General features: G+C 41.6%; 1 protein-coding gene across 11 annotated transcripts in view; it reads right to left on the minus strand.

Annotated features, from left to right (window-relative positions):
• Positions 1-26,252, minus strand: part of TENM4 (teneurin transmembrane protein 4) — an 840,211-nt gene that overhangs the window by 137,209 nt on the left and 676,750 nt on the right. For 7 of the 11 annotated variants that reach the window (XM_042456125.1, XM_042456124.1, XM_042456133.1 and 4 more), the window contains 2 exons: positions 18,643-18,828; positions 7,847-7,873 (listed from right to left, as the gene is read on the minus strand). In XM_042456125.1, the coding sequence (XP_042312059.1) occupies positions 7,847-7,873; positions 18,643-18,828 (213 nt within the window). The remainder of the gene's footprint in view (positions 1-7,846; positions 7,874-18,642; positions 18,829-26,252) is intronic. The other 4 variants (XM_042456130.1, XM_042456128.1, XM_042456127.1 and 1 more) reach the window with 1 other exon arrangement.

Consider the following 26,252-nt stretch of genomic DNA (forward strand, 5'->3'; position numbering starts at 1 on the left):
TTTGGGGGCTGTATAGACTATAGAAAAATAAAGCATAAAAATCCTAACGTGGGCTGAAGTCTCAAAAATTGGTATTTTTATATTAAACTGAGCAGGGAGGATTTGCAATTTTTAAAAAAGTAACTCGTTGCACCTGAAGGCTTCCAGGAATAGCAATTCATTATTTTTTGTCCAGGAAAAGGTTGGAATGCACCACACGCTTTGATCTTCAGGTAAAAACTTGTTGCAGCCAACAAAAACTAGGCTTACTACGGTCCCTCAAAGGAACTTTACTTCTATTGCCCCTAAGTTATGGAATGATCTCCCGGAGGAGATCCAGAATATTACGAATCTTGATGGCTTCCCCAGATTAATTTGCTCCATCAACTAACTACTTGCTTGACCTTGTTTATTGGTATTTGGTCTGAAATGTCATTTTAAATTTGATGGTGGGTGGGTTTTTAGGTGATATGGCTTTTATGATATTAATCATTACAGTTTTTGGTATTTTAATGTATTTTAATGTTTTAATGGCCCTTATGGTCTCTTCCAGCTCTACGATTCTAATGCTGTAAGCAGTCTCAATTCAATTAGAGAGGTGGGATATAAATAATAATAATAATAATAATAATAATAATAATAATAATAATAATTTTGTGACCCCAGGGCACACTTTGCCCACTCTCGGTGTAGAGAAAGAAGTGGACAAAGAGTGGGCATGGGGTTCCCGGGGTGTTTTTGTGGCCCCAGGAATCAAACATTTTTGTTCATGTGTTTTCAAAATTGTTCAAAACTTTATTATGCTCTGAAAGACTAAAAATGATCTCGAAGGGGTGTGGAAGGCATTTCCACCAGATCTGGATCTTCTCTGGAGCCCCAGGTTCAAAATGAACATTTTGCAGGTTATACAAAATGCAATTTAGGAGCTCAGGATGGCCCCGAAACATGCTACCATGTCCCTTAGAGGGCATTTGGGGGCATTCAGGCAAACTATTTTTGTGGGAGCAGCTATGGTGGTGGTTGTAGTGCTCCAAGCTCTCCTGGAGGGCTAATGTGGCCCACTAGTCTTCCATAGCTGCTCATCCCTGGCCTAGAGGTTAATGGAAACTGTCTCTATTATGATGGCACTCTGGGGAAAAGAGGCTCCCCCCCCATTTTCTGACGACTGTAGATCTTAGTCGCATGGCTGAAAGATCTAAAGGTATTGGATCAAGGTCCCAGTCTTTGTAGGGGGATGAGTTTGAATCCCACTGCTGCCAGTATAGGCACAAATTTTTGTGCCTCACAAAAACAAATCCCAGGATTCTGTAGGATGGAGTCATTGGCAGGTAAAATGGTGTCCAACTGCATTATTTCTACAGTAAATTGGGCAAATCATTCTCTCAGCCTCAGAGAAAGGCAAAGGCAAACCCACTCTGAACAAATCTTGCCAAGAAAACCCCATGATAGACTCGCCATAAATTGGAAACAACTTGAAGGCACATATCACCACCACAATGACCAAGTTCTGAGAAGGTGCTGACAAGGTTTTGGAAGCCATAATCCCTCATGCATCAGTTCCCACAGTTCTCCTGAGAAGGGAATGGCTTTTCTATTCAATAAAAATCTTGGTATAGATATGGCTTTAAGATGTTGACTATTTTCTGGCTTGGATCAGAGCAGAACAAAACCCATGTATCTTTCCAAGTCAGAAGGGCTGATTTGGAGATTTCCAACGAGAAAGATGTTAATAATTAAGGAAGCCTAAATGAATCATGCAACGTTCATTTCAAACCATGCATTCTGCCCACATAACCAAAGGAGAATTATGCAAGTTGGAAGTTATAGTGAGTGCTGATTCTCTGCCATGTGTCATAAATGCAAAGGTTTACTGCAAGTATGTTCACTTGAACCTGAAGAAAACTTTATGGAGTACAATTTACCCTTTTCAGCTCCTGGCTCTTAATGGTCATCTGAAGAAGATAAAGCAGGCATTTTTATAGAAGGTATATTGGCAGACAAAAAAGAAAAGCAAGGAGCCGCGGAAAGTGGAAATGCTTGGCAGCTCACATCCTAAGATGATTTTCTAATCTTTTCTTCCCATTCCTTTTAGGTACATCTCTGTTGCCTTTTGATTTATCCCACCCCTTCTTCCACCTCACAACTGGAGATGAAAAACAGAAACTAGGAATAATCTTGAAAGATACTGTACCAACAGATACCATATTATTAGCAGGAGGTTCTGATCACACCGCCTTGCAATGACCTACCTATTCTCTGCAAGAATTGCCACCAATCTAGTGCCAGAAATGGGAGACAAAGGCAGCCTGTCATTCTTTGATCTCATAAAGAAGACGTTAAAAATAATAATATAAAGCAGTCTGGGGGCATTTCATTCCCCCTGGGCAATTAAAACAAAAACAACCTCTTGCCACCAAACAGACAGGGCTTCTGAAGACACAGAGATTTGCCTACAAGTGAGGATCTTTTGTTCCAGGTTTCTTAAAGGGCTAATAACAGGTTGGAAAAAGTGGCTTTGTTGGTTCTTTTGGATTAATAGCTCCCCCCCCCCCCCCGACTCTTTGTTTGCAGCCCCATTTTATCCTCTTCCTTACAGATGCCCAAGGTCAAAAAAATGATTTGGAGGGTTGGAGCCATTAAGATGAGTGTTCATCCTCACAAAGTGGAAAGCATCTACCACTATCAACCTGCCTTACTTTTAAGTTATTCAGGGAAGGCTTTCTTGCCCTTCTACCACTATTACAGCTGCACCTGGTGACAACACACAAATCTTCTTAGTGGCTGCTCCCAAGTTGTGCAGCTCCCTCACATTGGAGGTTTGGTTGGCCCCATATCTTTATTTTTAGGTAGGCTTTTGGCTCTTAACTTACTATGGCAGAAGGGTCTTTTAAGGGGGGGTGCTGCTGTGTTTTTATCTTTTTTTTACCATGTTTTAATACGTTTTAAGCTGTTTTAATTTAGTGTTTTCAACAGTATTATTTTATGGCTTTTGAATTTTTGTGTCAAACAGGTTTAGCTTTACAGGCATACCTCAATTAATAAAGCTTCTGACCGTGAAATTCCTATTTGCAAAATCTTTTTAACATCCACAAAACAACATTGTCCCCACCTCATTCTCTGTCTAGCTAAAAGATGTTTAGCAACATCAGAACTAGGAGAACACTAAATTAAAGATGGAAAAGCAGGGTTATGGTATTGGATTGCAGCAGTGCTTGTAAAGCAAACAATGAAATTCACTCTAGCTGAACTATGTGTGTCCACCTGCAAAAGGCATGGTAAAAAGTAACTGGCTCCAGAATCCCTTACTGAGTATGCATGAGCAGCCAAAGCGAGAAAAGGGGAGAATAGATAAGCCTGCCTTATTAGCTACCCCAACATGTTAAAAAGCAGAGAGTTACAAGTTTGACCATCAAAATGGAAACCATAGGAAATGTGGATGCGGGTGAAAGAAAAAGTTATCCCTGGATGCATTACAAAAGAAGCCTTCAAGAAATAGAAGGCTCAAAATGTTTTGGTTAGCTTTGCAAGGCATACGTGACCTGGTTGTTTCACATTACATGTGTATATTGTTGGGTTTGGATAAAAAGTTTCCTGAAACCTGTTCAACTGCTCTTCTTTTATGGGGTCTAGGAATCTCCCCCTATTTTTTCCACACCATTTCTGCCTTTGATACCAGGAACACATCTACTTCATTAACTGAAATATACACATACTTTGTTTTAATTTGTTGCAAGTTGCTTTGGGTCCTTTCTCCTCCTCATCTCAGCAAGTCACATGATCAATTGCAGAAAAGCAAGTCAAAAAGATTACTTTTTGACTTTTTTTAGCCAGTCAAAAGATTATCAATACATCCATCTAACTCATGAGTAGGCCAAGTGTGGCCTCCCAGATGTTGTTACAACACAACTCTTAGCAGTCCTAGCCAGCATAGCCAAAAGTGAGGGATGCTCAGATGTGCAGTTCTAACAAAGAACTTTATTGCACTGTCCCTAGAATGCTCCTGTCGCATTCCAAAAAGGGGGTGTGACGAGAACGGGATGGGGCTAAGAATGGATCTTACTGCACAGGGGAACGCCGCCACTACTGCCGGACATTCCTATTGTGTTTTACATCCGTTCCAGAGGGTGCAATTTTTGAGAATTGTTCAAAAGCGTTCTCAAAAATCGCGCTCTCTGGAACGGATGCAGAACGCGATGGGAATGTCTGGCAGTAGCGGCAGCGTTCCCCTGTGTGGTAAGATTCATTCTTAGTCTCATCCTGTTCTTGTCATGCCCCCTTTTGGGAACACAACAGGACCGTTCTAGGGACAGTGCAATAAAGTTCAAAATCTGAAGGCCACACTATTCAACTACTTCTGCTCCCACCAATTCATCAATAGACTGTTTACTCGGAAGTAAGCTACAATAGATTCAATATGAGATTAGCTGCTGCCACATTGCAGAATTAATGCAGTTTGACACTACTTTTACTTGTCATAGCTCCATCCTAGAGAATTCTGGGATTTGTAGCACCAGAGCTTTCTGACAGAGAAGACTAAATAGTTCACACAATGACAAATCCCAACAGTCCATATCATTGAGCCATGGCAGTTAGAGTGGTGTTAAAATGTATTAATTCTGCAATGTAGATACATCCTAGTACAGTATACAGAAGTTTTCAGGCTTAAAGACCATTGCCAGGCTAAAGGCTTAACCATGGATTAAAAGCAACCTGGAGCCCTGTTCTTTTTTGCACCTATTCTCTTTTCTTTCCTATTGGTGGAAGGTTAAAATAAACATTGGCATGGTATCCAATTCTTTTCAATGGGGAAAGCGTGCTTTTACCAACCTCCTCCTCCTCCAGGGTCTCAACTACATATAGTTGAGCCCACACAATTTCCAATGGATTAGCATGTGCCTCCAACTCAATCAAATTTATTGTCAGGTTGTCAGACACATCACAAAAACATTATAGAATCTGTAGCTTCTTTATATAATGTATATAATTAGCTACACTTTTCAAAATGGCAGGCAATCACTTCCAGCTTCCAAATTCTCCACCTTAAAACACAGCCCCCCCCAACAACCTACTCTATTTCCCTACTACAGCTCTAATTTCATAAATGAAATTAATAAAATGCAGCTTCAGCCGAGGAGGTTGCTAAGAGGAAGACTATTCCAGAGCAAGATTAATGGCTTTCTTTTTGGTGAGGCCCTATAGAAAGTGTGTGGTTTTGAGGATTGAAAACAAAACCTTGCTTAAAAGCACTGAGGTCTGAATACCACATAGCTTTTACAGATTTATCTGAAATATATCTTGCAAGAGCAGAGCCAAGCTTGGTTCTGTGCCAAGGTTTTAAAATCACAAGATGAGGGTGAGCTCTCTGTGTATGTATGCAAAAGAGAGGCACAAGCAACCATGGCATAAAAGAATCCTCCCAAATGACGGGGAGTTCTGAAGATAAAGTACAGTCAAAAGTATTAGTGGGCTGAAGCAGATTCCCCTAAAAATGAACAACATTATGGTGCTTCTTAGTTTACCAAAAAAGGAGTTTCATCACACATTTTGTAGAGTACAGGTGGGCAAACGTGGGAGGCTAGGGGACTGCATTAGGTCTCTAGGAGACTTTGGGGGCTGAACCCCTTCATTATACCCACCACAGCAAAAAATGTCTCCAAGTGTCTCCATGGGGGACATTTTCCCCATAATTTTAGGCCCTCTTGGGCCATTTTAGGTCCAGGAGAGGCCTTTTCACCCCCCAAAACAAGAAGTGACTTGAAGTCATGTCCACCTTGCTTTCAGCTTTAAAAACAGTCCTTAAAATGTGGCAAAAATGCCACCATGCTCCCCAGAGGACATTTGTGTAACTTGTGAAAAATGAGTTAAAGTAATGCAAATTAGTAATTTTTTTTAAATTGACGATTGATCCAGAAACAGGATGGAACAGAACTACGAACAAATACATGCAAAACTGACAGGAAATAGAATGACTGTCCATCCATTGTTTCATTATATTCTCAACTACTGGCAACTACTGGCAAAAGTGTACTTTGTTCAGCTACCAGCCATATACAGTAGGACTTCGCTATCTGCAGACTTGCCACTCGCAGATTTAAGCATCCGTGGATGACAAGCCCCCAATGCCCCCAGGGGCAGCCTGTGTATGGGGCTGTGCTGCCATTAGAGACAATCCCCATTGTCCCCAGTGATGGCATATGCACATGGCCATGCCACCATCAGGGACAACACAACTTCACCTGAATGTCCTGTTGTCCCTAATGGTGGCATGGTTGTGTGCATGCACCATCACTGGAGACAACGGGACTTGAGGTCCTGCAGATTTTGGTATTAGTGAGGGATCCCCTGCAGATACCAAGGTCCCACTATACTTCTCAAAAATACTAAAAAGCCTCTATAATTTAAATTATGGGTGGGAAAAATGCAGTGCATGGGCGGTATGTGTGCCCTCCTCCAGGAATTTTGGAGCTTCTCAGAGCCTCCAAGACTTCACCAAGCCTCAAAACCTTTGAACTCCCCCACTCAAAATTGGAGTGAGATGAAATCACCTCCTGCCAAAGAGTAGTTTCTTCTTCTGGCAACCTGGATGGCACAAATCCTGAACTCTTCCCCACCCCAACCTCTGAAATTAAGCAGCAAGCAGAAACCATAAGTCAGTTCCATTGTTGGTTCTCTTTATATGGTGACTGATTGTATTCCTGCTAAAACATATATCTTTAGATTGTAAGCCTGAGGGCAGGGAACCGTCCAATTAAAAAGACTGTATGTACAGCGCTGTGTAAATTTACAACGCTTTATAAATAAAGGTTAATAATAATAATAATAATAATAATAATAATAATAATAATAATAATATATTGTGAAGTAAAGTGTGACTGTTTTCAATTGCAGTTGACCTCACATAACCTAGAAAGAGATTCATATACACTTATATTAATTTATTAACCATTAATGATAAAATGCCATACTTTGATGTAGCCCAAATGGAAATACCAGGGCATTCAGCAACACCATCTCTACATAGTTTAGAATCTTTCTAGTCACTGACAATCATGTTGAGAATTCTTTACTGTGGCCTAGGTTGCACACCTTTATGCACACTTAGCTATGAAGCAGAGGCACTAGGGAACTCTGATTGTGAATTGTGAAGATGCATAATAGAACATCATCAAGAGTGTCCTCATAACCTTGCACTCTATTGATGTGCATCAGTACTCCTAAGTGTCCAGTGCCAGGTTGAGTCCCATCCTACATCAGTCTCAATGTGCAACAGACCTGTGCTGAATTGCAAAATTGCTCAATTCTATTTCCTAAAGATATATCTACTTATGACCCCAAGTGAATTTCAACCAGTACTTATTAGTTATCTGTGCCTGGAAATTCAACTTGCTACACCAGCATGCAAAAATAACGTCCATGGTCTAGATTCTTTGTTTTAATCTGGAAACAAGGAACCTTCATATAGTCAAATGCACTCACCTGTTATTCACCTGTTGGGTCATCACTTGTTTTAAAAACACACATTGCTCAAATGATTTAATTCCCCTACCCCACATCCTGAATAACTTGGCCAGGTGGGAATAAATTATGAGAAAAGGAGGATTGAGTAAATATGGACATGATGGTGGTGCAAGGTGGCAGCACTTACAAAAGGATGACATCGCAAATACATTTTCTCAGCCTAAATTCCTGGAAAACTCGCCTGTTTGGACTTTTAGGCATGAGTATTGTGACCATGGAAAAAGGATGTAATCTAAGTTGACATTTGTGCACTCTTTAGGGATGTGGGGTGTGTGCTAGTGTCTTTCGGCTGCGTTTGTAACACAAAGACAAACGGTGGGGAAGAAAAGAGGAAGGAAGACCACCATACCTTTCACTACCTTATCCAGATAGTGAGCTTGGGAGATAAAAGACAGGACATGTAAAGTAGGATTGAATCAAGTGCAATACAGCTTAGTACAAGACAGTGCAGATGCAAGGGAGGCAGAGGAGAGGGAGCATCAGGGATCAAAAGGGCAAGGGAAGGAATGGTAGACAACAATAACAGCAGCAGCAGCAGGAACAACAGCAACGACAGCAACAACAACACAAGCCTTGAGGGGGGAAAAGGGGGGGCAGCAACACTTTCAGCCAAGGAAATAAGAAAAATATACTTTCTGAAAAAATTAGGAAAAAAAGTGAGCATATAAGGTCACAGATTTTAAGTTTTTTTTCGCAACTTTAGTAACTGCTCAGCATGTCCATCAGCAATATATTTTCTCTCTTTTCTTTCCCCCCCCACCTATCATTCATTGATCACCAACAATGCGTATGGCTCTTTATGGTTTAGCACAGGAAAGAATGCAGATCCCTGCTCCAAGTAGACTACAGCCCTAATTACTTCCTCTCTGCTCCCTTCTTCCACCATTATTAGTTTAAAAAGTGCCTTCATTGTATGTAGTACAACATCAGCAAAAAATGCCAGGTTATGACCTAAATTTCTACCTGCCTACTGTCATGGCCTAGTCTGCGATGTTGTATGGGTACTGGAACTAGTCTGTAAACTGATTAGATCCTTACTAGGGACAGAAAAATGTTCATCACTCTTTGTTCCACAGTGGAGAAAGCGATGTCCTGATTAGCGATGGGGGAAAAAATTGAAAAATGATCAAGAAACCCTTATGAGAAGCAACCCTGTTTGTTGAGAATCTTTGCAGTCTGAGACTGATTTTGCATAAAATTAGCATGTGATCATTTTGCACAGAAAGCAGTGTTTTCTGCACAGGAACAAGCTTTTTCTGTGTGGAAAATATATTTGTATGGAAATACTGTTTTTTTTGTGTGTCAAAAAAGTTTGTTCCCTGGGCAGAAAATGCTGTAATTGGGGACATTCCACACAAATTTAGCATGTGGTTGGATCTGCACTTAAAACAGCTTTTTCAAGGCAGAAAATAGAGATATTTTCTTGCAAAACAGCCACATGTGAATTTTGTGCGAAATAGGCTTAGAAAATGATGCAGTTTTCAAAGACTTTCTTGCAATGGGAAGAAAATTGCTAACATTACTCATGCTTCTTTTGAGAATAAAATTAGTGACAAATTACGTCCTTAGTCTTGTCAGGAACAACAGAGGCAGCAGCAAGGCTGTGAGATTCTTTGTGTTCTGGTAAGCATTTATCTGCGCAGAAATACACGAGTCGTGCCACATCATGATATGTCCAAAGGTATTACAGTCTTGGTTTAGTCATCTTGGTTTCCAGGGAGAGATAAGGCTCTTGAATGCACTTATTTCACTTTCTCAGAGTCTATGGTATCTGTTAAACTACCACCTATGGTGGTAGAAGTTGATTAAATCTGGCATGTGTCTGTTTGATTCTGTAACTGAAATGGGATGAAGGCAGCACAGAATGAATGATATTTCTTTCCCCCTAAATAAAGGTTAAGATACATTTAGGAGGCATTGTGTAGCTTTAGATCCTTTTCTGTTTTACTTTCTAAGTAAGTAAACACAACCCTACCTAGAAAAGGTCAGTATCAGTGGACAAGACCCAAACCTCTCCTGCATCTAGCTCTGGTGGTGCAGTGGTTAAATTCCTGTACTGCAGCCACTTACCAGCCCAGTTCAATACCAGCCAGGGGCTCAGGCTCAACTTAGGCTTGCATCCTTCTGAGGTCACAAAAATGGGTGCCCAGCTCGCTGGGAGCAATTAACTTACACATTGCAAACTGCTTAGGGAGTGGTTAAGTGCACTGAAAAGCGGTATAGAAGTATATTTGCTATTGCTATCTATTTCTTAATTTTTTAATTTGCCTACATATGCAAGCTGTTTTTAGAAAACATAATGAGATTCTTTATATTTTACCCACCACAGGGTGATGCAGGAACATTTTAAAATGACTAACACAGAATGGTTTGGTCCTGATTTGGACTGATGATCACAGTGGACACAACTGAGGATGCCACCTCACAACCTGGGCACACCATTTCAAGGGTGCCACTAGAAGAATGCACCATAAGGAGGGGTGACACCACCACTCCCCAAATATCTGCCTTTGGTCAGAAATGGGCTGTGGTGTTTGCACATGTCCCTTTACAACACTGGAGCTCAGCAGAAGAGATGGCATGAGGTGAGGCTCAGTGGGTGGAGAAAGGAGAGGCCTCAGTGTTTTTATTCATTTTTTCCCTCTTTTTAATTGTTTTTCTTTAAAACATCACATCTTACAAAATTTTCACTTTAACCACTCAAAACACATGAATGTATTTAGGCTGTGTGTAAGCTATTGTAATTAAAAGGTATAATTTTAATTTTGCAAGTTATGTCACAAGTATTGCCATCACATTCAGTGATATATGGGAATTAAGATTTATGAGTAATATTAGTACAAAACTTTTTACTAAGGATTCTGTATTGTGTGGTATGGGAGGAGGTCAATTGGGGGTGGCATCGTGAGTTACGCACTGGGTGACACCAATCACAGTGACACCACTGCACCTTTTTAATCTCCACTAAGCCAAGAGACAAAGCAGAGAAAGCTTTTCCTGACCATTCCCATTACAGACGGGATTGTGTCATCCAGGGATCAGTTGCAAGGTGTTATCTCTAGAATTGTGACCACTTAAGGTGGTGGTGATGGATTAATTCAAAGAGAGAGGAACTTAATTGACTATAAGACTGATATGCAGCAGAGCAAAGGGCCTTCTGTAGATCATACAGGGCCTTCTTTGGAATGGAAGAAAGTTTTTCTTTTGCTTGCTCTTGTTGGTACTTTTTTTCAACTGCAGAGATGAACCAATGCCCCTGTATAACTGCCTCCAATGGACCGCTTTGACACAATGAATTAACCTCACAAAAGGAGGAGGCCAAGTACGCTGATGATATGGATTCAACAGAAGAAAAGAAAGTTTAAGTGGTTGGCTTGAGGTCAGAGAGAGAGAAAGAGAGAAAGCAACAAAGAGAGAGAAAATGAGACAGAGAGAGCGAAGGGGGGGGGAGAGAATATGAAAGGAACCTAGAAATTTTAGTTCTCAGTGGTGTGACTGAACAGCTCCTTTTCTTTAGAGCAGCTGACAACTTCAGATGCAGGAATAATGCTTTTAGGCAGAAGTTGTGTGTGATTTTCAGATAAAGCTCTCATTTGCTCTCTTCCTGCCAAGTGCCTTGCTCTTATTTATAATGTTGCCGAGTAAGGATAGGGGAGGGTTGTTTCTCCAGTTTGGGCACCATTCCCACGGTCCTTTCAATCTGCCTCTTAGATGACTCCTTGTATTTGCCATTTCTTTCTCCCTATCCCTCCCAAATTGGGCTCTGGAGAAGACCACCCAACTAGAAGGGTCATGACCTTTTGCAAGAATTTTGGGGCCTCCTCCCCTTTTGAGTCTCAACTCCACTAGGGCTAGAAAGGGTAGGTCTAATGCACAAGATTCATATTTTTAAGCAAGGAGGAGAGAAGATTGATTAGTAAAGTTTGGCATTACCATGGGAGGTTGTCAACTTTCTTGGCAGGTCCGAATACTGTATTCAGTTGCACTCAAGGAGAAAGGCCTGATTACGGTTCCCAGAAAGGCTGTCCCACCATCCAAGGAGAGAAGATGGGAAAGATTATACAAACCATCTGGTGGAGTCTCACAATTCTGGGAGCTGTCATCATTTTGGGGGGAGCCTGTCAAGATGCACAATCTACAGAATCATATGTTGTAGGTTTTTTCTGGATTATTCTACTTCAAACTGTAGGTTTGAGGCACCCTTATTTCAAATTCAAACCAAATCTAAGTAGAAAGAACTAGTGTGGCACCTTCTTCCTGACATGCTGCTCTTCTATATCCTGATTTTATTTTTAAAATTAAACGGGGGGCCAGGGTGGTGTAGTGGTTTGAGTGTTGGACAAAGAAACCAGGGTTCAAATCTCCACTTGGTCACTGAAACTCATGTGGAAAATCTCTGGATAAAGTCTGGAGAGCCCGCATAGTACAGTGGTCTGAATATTAAACTAGGACTCCAGGACACAAGGGTCAGAATGCTCTCTCGAGTATGGAAATCTACTGTGTGCCCTTGGGCAAGTCACATACTCTCAGCCTTAGAGGAAGGCAATGCCAAACCTGCTCAGAACAAAACTTAGGGGTTGCTATTAGTTGGAAATGGCTTGAAGGCACATAAAAGAAAACATATTTAAGAAGAAAATGTGTGTGTGTGTGTGTGTGTGTGTGTGAATCTAGTAGCACCTTTAACTGGTCAGTATTTTAGCATGGGTTTTCCTGGATATCAATTCATTTCCCCAGATACACTAATATTTAAATATGCAACTTTTAACCTGCAACCTGAAACAGTCTAGCTGTGCCATCTGATTTGGATGATCACATACCAGGGCTCTGAAGTATCCCAACGATTCTGAACAAATTGCAAAAGGGATGATGGATTTTAAAAATGGAGCAGGGATGAATTACTTCTCCAGCATGGTTTAAGGAACACTGTGCACAGTAAAAAGTCTTAGCTGTACCTTTTTCTTCAGCTTTTTGTCCCCCTCCCCCAATTCAATGAAGTCATTTAGTGGTAACAACACTACACTTGGCAGTGATGTTCTACTAATACTTATTGTCTGCATGGGCTAATAACTCCAGAATAGTAATGCTGGTCTCAATGTCCTGAAATAATTTCCTGTTCTGCTAAATTCAGGGGCAGCCAACCTGTCTGACAAGAGAAACTGGAGGTCATTTGCAGCACGTCTCAGCAAGGACAGTTGGGTCTAAATGTGTACCTGGATATTACACTTTCATTTGTGATCCAGAAAGCAATATACAGTCATCCCTCCATATTTGCGGCTTTGATATTTGCAGATTTGATTATTCACGGATTTCATTAATATGTTGCCTCTAGGACTATCTAGGTCCTCCAGTGCAACTCTGTGGTCAACTTTAACTAAAAGTTGCACTGAAAGACCATTTGTAGCTACTCCAGTGTCATTCTATGGTTAGGTTATGTTGGACATTGACCACAGAGTTGCACTGGAGGACATAGAGATCCCTAGAGAGGTGTCCTTTAGGTAAAAACAGTGTTTTTGTTATTTGCGTTTTTTCCATATTCACGGGGGTCTTGTTCCCCTAACCCTAGCGAATATGGAGGGACAACTGTAATTTGTAATTGGATATTGCCTAGAAACAAGCCTGCTCTTCCACCTGCTTCTACAGCAGGTGATCTCTAGTTCAGCAAAATAATAGGTTACAAACTTAGACCAAGATGCTGGGGGGTGTAGTTTTACTATATTTTATCTTTGACTTCAGTTTGACCTGTTTCTGAAAAGGGTGGCCATGAAACTGGAGAGCATGAACTTACCCAGCTAATGCAGGGCAGAACTGGATGGTATGACACAACTATGGTTGTCACTCAAAACAGCCACCCAGCTGCACAAGAACAGAAAAAATCTTTTTGAATCCATAGAACTCTTGTAGTCTAGTATCTCGTTTTATGCACAGATAGCCAGTTTCCTATGGGAAGCTCAGTGGTAGGATACAAAGGCAGTAAGTCTCCTTAGGCGGGTTACACACCGCCATTTAGTACATATTCTACACATACTAGGGTTAGGAAGGGGCGGTTCTTCCGCACCCCCCTAACCCTAGTACGTATAGAATACGTACAAGATGGCAGCACCCTGTTCATACGGGCGCCACCATCTTTACGTATCGACGCTGTGCGTCCGGACGTCGCGCGGCGTCTATGATGTCACGAGTCCGCCCCAGGCGCCTCACGACGTCATAGAGGCGCCACAAAAAGAAGCTCCAAAATGGAGCTTCTTTTTTGCTCCGCACGGGAGCCGCGCGATGTGGCTGCTGCGGCTCCCTCACGGAGCAAATGGCGCCGGCGGGAGACCGCCTCAAAGCGGCGGTCCATAACCCGCCTTAGTTACTACCAGCAACGTATATTTAGAAATAGAATGTTTCTGAACTTGGAAGCTCTATTTTGCTACTGTGGCCAATAATAACCATTGATTGACCTCCCATGCATTAATTCATCTGCTCTCCCTTCCAACCCACTTGAAACTACAGTCTTCATCACATCCTATAGAAGTGACTCCAACAAAAAACTAAGATTTCGATTTCTTCTACCTGCCCAATCACTTTCACCAGATTCAAGATAAACAAAACAAAGTACAGCTCTAATAACAACTTTTTAAAAAACATATGGACATCGTATCACCAGATTATGGGTTTTCTCAGCCTAAGTAATAGCAGTGGAGCTGAGGTGGGCAAACTTGCAATTCTGATGATTTAGCATAATACATTTTCCACCACTATATATGTCAGAGAGGAAAGGAGAGAAGAGCTTGGAGGTGGCACACAACTGCCACTAATGTCAACATGAATGCCCTAGAACCTAGTTCTACCCACACTCTACCATCTGAACCTTGTTAAGCAAAGAAAAGCTAAGGTTGCAGCATCACAAGGACCTGGGGATGTGCATTCTGTTTAGTCAGAAAGCATGCAACTCAACAAGGGTTTTTTGCTTTATGATCTACAGGGAGCAAACATTCAGAGAAACTTGCTTAACTTCTGCCAACCATTCCTAGCCATGTTACTTGTACACACAATTACAGATAGGAATTTGGGTCCAGCCACTGGAATACCAGGTTTCTGAGGCAAAAGCAGGCAGGGAGACAAGACACAATGAAGATTACCATCCACAATGCAGGTGACCATGCGGGAAGATCACACCAGAATGAGGGAGATGCTTGCTACGCACAATGTAGTACCATATCAATGTCCTTTCATCTGTGACAATACTACAACTGTTTTTGGCTTTCTAAAATTCTTGGGTTTTATAGCTTTGCAAAAACTCCTTTATAGACTGAGTATTCATTGTAGTCTATGTACCTACCGACTGTCTAGGAAATGGATTCTTCTCAAAGCTTTTTCATGTGTGGCTGAGTTTGTGACACCTTTCCTTTCTGATGGTTCAGTGTACAACAACTTTGTTTCCTGCACAAATTATTAAAAAATACTGTGTACAAAATTACCTTCTGGCTATGTGTATAAGATATATATGAAACACACATTAATTTCATGTTTAGACTTGAGTCTCATTTCTAAGATATCTCATTGTGTATATGCAAATATTCCAAAATTTGAAACTACACAAAATTCAAAACACTTCTGGTCCAAAATGTTTTGCATAAGGGAGACTCATCTTGGACAACCAAGTGGTGACTGATGACCGCTACACCAATGAAAATGAATGTGTTGAACCTGTTTTGAAGAAGGTGTTCAGCACCATTGGTAACCTTGCCTTCCTCTTCCCTTTGGATGTCAAACTGTATTTCATACTCTTCAACATTTCACAAATGAAAACTGATAGCAACATCAGAGTGTGGTCAGGAGGGCCATTGTGATTAATGAGAAAGAACACACATGCTTAGAGAGGCTGCAACTGTTTGCTTTTGCTTGAGCTTACAGGGAAGGGCAAGATTCTGTCATGACAGAAGGCAAGAAGGGGGAAAGAACTGTTTGTTTACTTGTGAGATGGTAGTTTTCTGTGTAGAGGGGCTGAACATCCTTGTGATGCATCTGATTTAAGCTTCTGTTTAAGAAGTTTCTCCTGGGATTTGTAGTTTGTTGTGACACCAGTGCTCTCCAACAGAGAAGGCTAAATATCTCACAAAATTACAAATCCCAGAATTCCATAGCAGAGCCATGGGAGTTAAGGTGGTAGCAAACTGCATTCATTCTGTAGTGTAGAGGCAGCCTTAGATTTATGATATCAGTTAGTTTGCAAATGATCGATGTACAGTGCATGTAAAGCAGCACTATTTGCTCATGCAACTGCTCTATTCATGTGACATCACCTGAAAAGACTCTTATTTTAACTAAGTAGACTGATGGAGGGAGCTCAACCTTTCTCTTGTTTTACATCTCTGTCTTTGTTTCATTCAAAAACTGCCTGCCTGTCCCCCTCCGCCTGGCACCAACAGTGAAAGTGAACTGGACTGAAATAAAAGGTATAGAAAAAAGTACAAATTTTTGTCACCCACGAGGACCCAGCTCTCACTTTATAGTGCAGTGGAGAAGACACATGGCTGAACAAATATGGCTGCTGGGATTACTCAATTTCTCACACCAGGAATGACAATGGCTGGAGCCATGGCACAGTGAGTAGCCATTTGAAATGACAAATTGGGCAACTTAGGTTTCGCAGCACTGGCCAGGCATTACAACAACTTGTGAATTGTGCAGTCCTACTTGTTTGGCATTATGATTTACTGTGAATAAGAATCACATATGTGATGAGGAATGGGATAAGTGTAACTGGAATTCATTGGCATTAGGGCAGAAAAAAAATATTTCAGTGGTGGTGGAGGGAAATGGGCAAAGTATGTGTGAATAAGGAATGGAAAGAATATTCAAAAAATGGTAAAACAACAAGAACCATCTAAGTGTCCTGAGCGTTAGGGAATCCTGATGAGGAGAATCCTAGATGGGTGACAGTCTCCATAGTTTGGGATGTCTTTGAAAAATATACATTTTATTTTGGCACAGAAACAGCATTTTTCATGTTTCCTGCATGGAAAACACATTTTTTCTATTCGGAAAATAATGCTTTCTGTTCAAGAATGCCAAGAAAACTAATTTCTGCACATAAATGTTGGGGGTTTGCACAGGAAATGCTGGGTTATTTTTTTCTTGCAGGGTGTTTGTTTCCTTGGCAGAAAATGCCAAGTCACAAACTTTGAGTAGTCCGAGTAGTTTTGTATGATTTTCTCTCAACAAGGAGAAAAATCGCAAAATCCTTCATTCTTACCTGCAAGGACAAAACGTATAAATTTTTCCCTACTGAAAATTCTCAAAAAAGAATTTGACACTGACTCCACGCATTAAACCATTATAGGCTGGAATCCTGCTGGTGACATACTTGCAAGCCTCTTGCAAACTCTCCAAAACTCACTCTCAGCTGCTGTTAATCCTTGTGGGGTGTTGCCTTTTTTGTTAAATGGCAAGGGGCAGAAGGGTGATAGGGATGGTCAAGTACCAGGGACTGAAGCTTGTCCTGATGGCACTTCTCCAGCTGAAGGAAGGAAAGTAAGAGCCTGTACAGATAGGCCAAAATAAAACTGCTTCGAGTCACTTTGGAAGTATGCTGTTTAAATGATGCATGTGTCCTAACAGGCCAGAAGGACTGGAGCACAGCTTTGGCACAGCTTCTGGCCCCTTAAGATGCATATGTCATTTAAACAGAATACCTCCAAAGTGACCTGAAGCAGCTTTATTTTATCCTGTCTGCACTCAGTATCTGGAAAATTCCTGGGGCTTAACAGATGCTTTCAGGGAATGGAACTGTGTATGCAGACCTTAAATCTTAAACTGTCTAATGCTGGCCATTCCCCCCCCCCCCCCCCAAACCAGCTCCAAAACATGGTTTTTTTTTTTTTTGAAATGGGGAAATGGCATTTCAATATAACAGGGATGGCCAATTGTGGAAGGCTAGGGGGACACATTAGATCTCCGGGACCCCACTATACTCCCTGCTAAAAGAAAAATATAATTTCTTGCCACCAAATACTCTCTCGGAGGTGTGAGGAGCAATTTCACCATGATTTTAGGGTCCATAGCCATCTTAGGCCAAGGAGATAATTTCTTTAACAATATGAAATGAATGGAAGTCACTTCCAGTTCACTTTCTATTTTTTAAAAGAGGCGTTTCCTAAATTGGCCCAAGTTGGCCCCCCCAATGGTTCTTAGAGGACATTTAGGGACAATGATTTTTGGAAATTTGGGGGGGAGGACACATGCAACCTGTGGACCACACTTTGTTCACTACTACAATATATTTTGTGGTAACTGACTTCAAGTAGAAAGCAACACCAAAGTAGTTTCATTGCTTCCTGCCCCATGTGTGTTCAGTTCCTTAAAAGCGTTAGGGAAGTTTTCAGTACTGAGGTGTCAGCAGTGTTTCTATGTGACATTTTGTTTCTTAACCTATTCTGCTAAAAAGGAGGAGGAGGTGGAAAAATTGCTGTGTTCCTCTTTGGGGTTACAAAAACAGATGAGCCCTTATTACACTCAAATTATGCCAACAAAAGACAACATATCACCCCATCATGGCTTCCTCAGCTCAGCTCCAAGAAAACTGGAGTCCTGCAACTGGAATACATCATGCAAACAAAGCAAATATTCACCCATTTTCCGCAACACATTGTGGAACTACAGAATGCTATAGAAGCCCTGCTCCTTGGAAACATCATCCAGACTTCCCACATCTGCGCTGCTGTGGCCATTGGGCATGTCCCCCACACTTTGAGGGAACTACCTTCATAAACGGGGAAACCAGAAACTTGTTTCAAGTTATTTAAAATAAGTCAAAGACTCTTTGCCTTGTACCTCCTTTGGCAACAACATGGGACAGTTGGAGATTATACACGACCCTTGCCTTAGCCTGTATATAATGTGTATGTTTGATCATATTGACAAATGAAAGGACATTGCTGGTTTCTGGAAAGAGGGAGGGGGAAATCGCTGCATGGAAATGTATGACACCAGAACATGACTATCCAGCAACATATAAAAAGAAAAAGATGTGCATGCTACGGTAATGCCACGCCAATTCAATCAAGCATGCTTCTTTCATCCCCTTTCCCCTTCCCCCATCCATTATTCCTTTACAATTGGGATTTCTTTCTTTCTTTCTTTTAAAATGTTTTCCCCTACCAATGGTGCAGTGTTCTCCATTCCAGCCTGGGCTGCATTCACACTTGCCATCCCGGCATGTCCCATGCTCATTGCAGCGTGGGTGACACGCTCGCTGATCACAGGCTGCTCCCATCCAGCCCTCCTCGCAGCGGCAGGTGCCTCCGACACAGACGCCGTGCCCTCCACAATCCGCGGCACAAATCTCTGTGGAAGAGAAGAAAGGAAAGAGGCCAGGGGTGGGCAAAGGGTAAGATGTAGAAGGGACAGGGAGAAGGGGAGGGTCGGGGGAAAAAGAGAAATCCAGAATGTTATTGTTATGAAAAAAGCAGCCACACTCCAGTACCTCTCCTGACAGGGAAATGAAAGGAATTCCTACGGCTCATAACACTAATCCTTTCTGACAATAAGAATCTAATAAGCAGATTACAAAAGAGAGAGAGAGAAGACGGACATGAATTGGTGAGGTCTGGTGGTGATTGAACCTCCCTATTTGCTTTCTAATACTATCACGCTCCTATGGCTTTTTGTTGAGCTGGCCAAATCCAAAGAAGGAAGCTTCCCCCAAAGTAAAGGAACAAAAGTCACTTTTTAATTAAAAACTGGTTAAGTGTGAAAACAATGAGCCGCTAAATCGCCCGAAAATAAAGTTAAGTGTCACCCACAAAGTCTATTTACAGCTTGTTAGTCCTGTGTTTTTTGGAGCTGCGGCTTATGAAACTTCGCTCTTTTGTTCTCACTGTTGTTAACACTGACAAAGAATGCTTTATTTCTCCCCAATGTTTTGGAAGACTTTGAAATCTTTTGTTTGTTCTGGGATATAAGCCCAGTTGTTCCAAAGACCTTGTGGCTTCAAATTGGCCTCCACATCTTGAGATCAAGAAAAAAGGACTACCTGCCAATAATGTGGTGTAGTACAGTGGTTACAGTAGTAGACTCAGACTGGGGAAATCAAATACCCACTCAACTATAAAGCTTAATGACTACCTTCATATATCGCAATGATGACATATGCATTAAGTAACAGATTTTGGTCTACCAAATAATAGACTCCACTCCCAGCTTGGAATCCAGATATACAAGTTCAACAAAGTGGTCATTAGGAGTTCTAGTCCTGCAAGTGTCCATACTTGGTCTGACAAGGACTGAAAAATGAGTCCCTTCTTTGCAAACAACCATCTTGTGAAAAAAAGTTAGACTGAGACATGATGGATTACAGAGGGAGGATTTGTTTGTTGAAGAAGCATAGACTTAACTAAGCCTCTCTAACATTTACATTCAACATATTACAGCATATGGAAATTGGCATGTAACACATGTATGTACTCAACAAAGAAAATGCCCAGCCCACTCCACAGATGGTCCTTTCATCCTACAGAATTATGCCACTAAGATTCTATCTTAATTGCATGGCTGAATCCTATGAAATCCTGGGTTTTGTATTTTCATGAAGCATTAGAGCTCTCTGGATGAGAATGCTAAGTCTGTTATTGGTGTTTACCTTAAAGTCACTTCTGACATATGGTGACCTTATTGTGGGGTTTTCCTGGCGAGTTTTCTTCAGAGTTTGCCTTTTCCTTCCCCTGAGGTGGAGAGACAGTGACTAATCTAAAGTCACTCAGTGGGTATTCATGGCTGAGTGGGGATTCGAACCCTTGTCCTCCAGAGCTGTTATCCCTCTCTAAACTGCAAATCCACAAGACAGAACCATGGCAGTTTAAGTGGCATTGTGGTGATTTTATAATATAGTGTGAAAGGGCCCTGGGACAATAGGATGTTCAATTAAAAGAAGTTCAAATGATGGGCAAGCTGGAGCATTTGTCAAATATAGGATGGCAATTTTAAAGTTTTAACTTCTTGCTAAAATCAGTAACACATTGGCCAAGATCCTGCCTACCAAATGCCCTAGCTTACAGTTATTCAACTGTAAGTATGTTAAAGTTCTAGATTACACAGTTGTACATCTGACTGTGCAGTGGGTGAAACGCTCTACCATTGTGCAACAGCTTATCCAACTCCCTAATGGGCAGTAAGGACTCTACTTAATCTCTTAGGCAGCACAAACATTAATGCAATGGTATAAACCTGTATACCTGGAAGGCTGGATGATAGTTTCCTCCCTGGAAGCTAAGATGACAAAACTGAGGCTGTTGTACTTTGGTCACATCATGACATTATTAGAAAAGACAATAATGCTAGAAGGCAGCAGAAAGACAAGAAGACCACATGCCAGATGAATAGACTCAATAAGAGAGGCCACAGATCTGAATCTACAGGACCTAAGCAGGACAGTGGTGGATAAGGGATCTTGGCGAAGTCTTATCCACAGGGTCACCATGAGTCAAGATTGACTTGAGGACAGTTAACAACAATAAACCAGCATAACGGGCCAAGCAACCCTGAATAGAATAACACCCTTGCGCAAACTTGGAGAAAGTGAAATTGCTTTTGTAATAGGATTCAAACCAGCATAAAGCCCTAACAGGATTCCATACATTATTGACCAGTATAATCAAGAATCAATAAAACCACAATCCACAACTTAAAAACTTAAAAACCTTATGATATTACATGGATTTTCTTTCTCCTTCCATAATCCAGACAGGCTCACAGGAATGACAGCAAGCAATGCTTACTTGGCTGAAATAGAGGAGGTGGACACATTCACATGCATCCCAGGGCATGGTTGGGGAGGTCAGGGATGGATATAGGTACTCTGTGTCTCTGGTGCCATTTGCAATGACCAACATACAGTACTTTAGGGGGCAGCTCTGAGTATCCTGCATCAAGAACTGATCTGACTACCCCCCTTTACCAGGCAGCACAGTCAAAGCACATGTGCAAAATGGGGGGCTCCAGTTCTTCTGATAACATGTGGAGCAACTGGGGACCTTCACAAATCTGCAGTAAGAGGGGTATGACCCAGATATTGTGTGGATTGTTTGTGCCAGATTCAAAAATTGGTCCCCGGGTCATCCGGTCTCTCCACCAAGAGGATGGGGTGAGCCCGATTTATCTGTCTCAAATGACCCTGGAGACACTACTTTTTAAGAATCAGCCATGCTTCTTAAATTTCTGGATGCTGTCTTTCGACACCTTTGTACCAGAGAAAGTTACTTTAAAAAAAATAATTAGTTCCCGTTGCTTATTAAACTACTGAAAAATTCACTGTCATTACTCACTAATAATAATACGTCACAATGCTCACTGTATGCTGCTTTTTACTTTTGAGGAGGAGCCTTGCATGTCTACTCTAGGACGACAATTTTAAGAGAGTGACACAATTGCTTTCAAAATAACTATACAAATAAAAAAGTAATTAGAAAACAAAGCTTTTTACACCAGTAAAGAGCCACTGTTTTCAATCTCTGCATTAATTTTGGATCACAGTTTTTTAACACCCTTGTTAATCCACAAAGCAGCACGTTACAAGTAACTATGGCTGGTTACATACCGGCAGTTGGGACGTCCGGAGGACGTCCTATTTTAAAAAAGGGGCGTCTCTTCTAGACGCCCCTGAGTCTAGTACGGACTGTGTCCGTACAATATGGTGCCGGCCCTTCTACTTGGCCGGCGCCATATTGACGTATCGGACGCTGAGCGTCCGAACGTCGCGCGGCCCTAATGACGTCACGAATGCGCCCTTGGTGCTTCGCGACGTCATCAGTGTGCCGCGGAAAGAAGCTCCGAAATTGAGCTTCTTTTTTGCTCCGCGCGGAGCAAATGGCGCCGGTAGGGGAGCGCCGCAAAGCGGCGGTTTGTATCCCGCCTATGTTATTTACAACCCATTACTTGCAAACTCTGTTTGGCTCTAGTTGACAGGTGGGCATGTTTGACTAGCCAGAAGGCTGTTTTGGCATTTTGGAATACTACATGGGCTGCACTGCCACCTGTTTTGGTAACTGGAGGTGACATTCTGGAAATTCAAAGTTCCTTCCAGATGATGCGGGGAGTGATTTTTTGTCATTTTGGTATAGATGGAATTAAAAAGAGCAGTAGAATGAAAATTATATCTCCTGGAGTAATCCTTGGCCTAAAATTGCATTTTTGGGAGGAGGCAATTTTAATATTTGAACTGAAAGTTTTGGCAGACCAGTGGGGTGTGCAGATGCCTATTAGGAATCTCCAGTGCGTCCTGCAAAGGTACAGCCAAGGGTCTGATTTACTACTGGCAATTCCACTCCAACTGTACCAAAGCATTTTGGGAGGTATTCCTCACATCCTTAAGTGATGCTGCTAATATATTTGCCATGATCTTTTTCTGTTCCTCTCTGTAGTAAGTATGCACATGTAGCTGGGGGTAGGAAACTTTAAATGTTCCCCCACCTAGTTTTCATTTCAAAATGAACACATCCTGGATTTTAAAAAAGAAAACACAAAACATTTCATTGGCACTTAAAAACAACCTTTTAATCTGGAGGTGAATTTTTGAATTAAAATGATCCTCCCCCTCACTTTTTAAGTGAGGGGAAGGTTTAAAGTCTCTCACACTGATGTGCTGATCCTTATTAGGATAAAGGTCTCCCATGTTACCTCAGAATAAAACAGAAAAGGATCTTAAATGGCATAATGCATACTTAACCTATCATGTAGTTTAACTCTAAGACACTGGTGATACCCCATTAAGGAATATTTTGCTCAAGCTGTGCAAATCACTTTTCCTTCTTCACCTTTTTAAAATATTGATATTCCAGAGCCAAACTCCCACAGTGGAGCAATGAATCTGCTGTGTTAAGAACTTTGTCTCTAAAGACTTTTTAAAATGTAACACTCACCTACCCCAGTGCTGGGGTTTGGCAGAATATTATGAACAAACACTGGAGAGCTTAGAAAAGTTAAGTTTGGATTACAACATCCAGAACCTCTCAGCTAGCATGGTCACTTGGATTTCGGAAACTAGAGTCCAAAATAGTAACTTTTCCAGTCTCTGTGGCAGTCTTGCTGTCACCCATTATTGGAACGATCCACAATGCAAAGGCCTTCACAATGCACAGCTGCCCTATAATTCAGTTCGGTTAAAGTCCTTTTCCTGCAGGATGGGCTATGATCAAAAAATGCTTTCTACAAGCTTGTGTGCAACTTACTATATTAAGGGCAGGGCTAGACCCCTGGAAGAGTGAGGCAGGGACATGTTGTTATACCAGACATTTGCTTCAGGTCACTGTCTCCAGGATGGGTGGGAAAAGCCATCTCACTGCTTGTGCTAACCTGGCTGAAATTTGGGTTTATGTAATTCCACTCTCCTCATCCCCCTCCCCATACACAGGTAGGATCCTCTGACTGCTGAAAAGCTCATCCACGATGGATTTGTATACATTTGACCTTCCATTATGATATTTTATTGGCATCGCTCCAGCATGTTTTTTTTTTTTTTGTTGTTATTCTATTCTATTCCATTTGTTCTGGGAAAGGCTACATAGTGTTACCCAAAAAGGTAGGAGGGACTTGGGGGTCCCCACCAACTGTGTTGGTGTCTCCTTAAATGTTGGGCAAAGACATTTTTGTTCAAGCATGCTTTTATGAGATGATCATTGTCAGGGAGGTTTTATTCGGGGTGTGTGTCTTATTGATGTATTTTTATGGTTTGCATTTTTCAAAACATAACTTTATACTGTCTAAATGAAATGATTTTGTTTTTCAAGTTCAGAATTGCTAGGTTTTTAACCAGTTTTATCTGTGAGAGGTTTTGGATCCCATAAAAGGTAAAGGTTTCCCCTTTAACAAGGCTGTCAAGTCATGTCTGACTGTAGGGAGTGCTGCTCATCTCCGTTACTAAGGCGGAGAGCCAGCATTGTCAGACAAGTCTGTGATCATGTGGCTGCACAGAAAGTTGATACCTTCCCACAGAAGTGGTACCTATTTATCTACTTGCACAATTACATGCTTTCAAACTGCTAGTTTGGCAATATCTGGGACTAGTGATGGGAGCTCACTCCATCATGCAGGGCTTGGGCCTTGAACTACTGACCTGCTGATCTTGTAATTGTCAGAGTCAGCGTCTTAACCACTGAGTCACCATGTAATAATAATAATAATAATAATAATAAATGTTACTATTGCAGTCCGCAATCTCACTGCTGCATTTTCAACTAGCTGTAGCTTCCAAGTCATCATTCTGTCTGAACCGGTCTGGCTGTTACCCCTCTTTTCAACCCAAAGCTTTCCGAGGTATGCATGCATCCTAACTTCCAACATCTGCTTCTCCTCCCCACCTAGAGTGGGGATGGAGAAATGAAGAATGCGTTTATTTAAGCCCATAGTAGCAAATGAAAAGTGTGGGCTGGAAAAAAAAGAGGGTTTAATACTCCTATGTTAGCCCCTGGAGCAGCTGCTTTATGCCCAAACTACCTTTTAAATAAGCAGATCTAAAAATGTGGGCATGGAAGTCCTTCATTAATAAATATTTTCACACCAGCTGTTCCCCCTGCTCCAGGTGGTTAAATATTTCCTTTAATCTTTAATCTCTTTTACTGTTTGTGAGAACAACTCAGTCCTCCTCCTGAGGTATACTGTGAGCTCCTGCCATCCTTACTTTGCGATTCATTTGCTCTGCTGCTCAAACACCCTCACATAGGAGTGAATTTGATCAAGCTTTAAGACCTAAGCTTTTTTCTTTAAGAAATCAGGATGGGTTTTGACCTTGGACTCACATGGGCTGGTCTCCTTCAGCAGAAGGGAACAGCTGAGAAGCGCCTTGTGGAAAATCACTGGGTTTGCAAGAAATGTAATTCTTGCTGTCTCATGGTAGAGGAAACTGAAGTTCCGTCAAAAAAGCATGGAATTCGTTGTAGCAGACTGCTGACCAGAACATCATATAGAAACACACAGTCAGCCCTGCTTATCCATGGATTCTTCATCCATGCATTCAAGCAATCACGGATTGTGTGTGTGTGTGTATATATATATATATATATTCTAAATAGCAAAGCTTGATTTTAACATTTTACATAAGGGATACCATTTTACAATCCATTGTATATAATGGGATTGGAATATCCTCAAATGTTGGTATCCATGGAGGGGGGGGGGTCCTGGAACCAAACCCCAGGGGATATCAAGAGCCCATTGTAACCGGTCTATGACTTGAATAGACTAGAAAACTGGGCCAAAGCTAACAAAATGAAATTCAACACGGAGAAATGTAAGGTACTGCACTTAGGGAGGAAAAATGAAATGCACAGATATAGGATGGGTGACACATGGCTGAATGAAACTACGTGGGAAAGGGATCTAGGAGTCCAAATAGACCACAAGTTGAACATGAGTCAAAAGTGCGATGCGGCAGCTAAAAAGGCCAATGCAATTTTAGGCTGCATCAATAGAAGTATAGTGTCTAGATCAAGAGAAGCAATCATGCCACTCTATTCTGCTCTGGTCAGGCCCCACCTGGAATATTGTGTCCAGTTCTGGGCACCACAATGTAAAAAGGATGTGGAGAAACTGGAGCGTGCCCAAAGGAGGGCGACTAAAATGGTGAAGGGTCTGGAAACCATGCCCTATGAGGAATGACTTGGGGAGCTGGGGATGTTTAGCCTGGAGAAGAGAAGGTTAAAGGTGATATGGTAGCCCTGTTTAAATACTTGAAGGGATGTCATATTGAGGAGGGAGCAAGCTTGTTTTCTGCTGCTCCA

The sequence above is a fragment of the Sceloporus undulatus genome, chromosome 3, assembly GCF_019175285.1.
Source record: "Sceloporus undulatus isolate JIND9_A2432 ecotype Alabama chromosome 3, SceUnd_v1.1, whole genome shotgun sequence".
Taxonomy (NCBI): Eukaryota; Metazoa; Chordata; class Lepidosauria; order Squamata; family Phrynosomatidae; genus Sceloporus; species Sceloporus undulatus.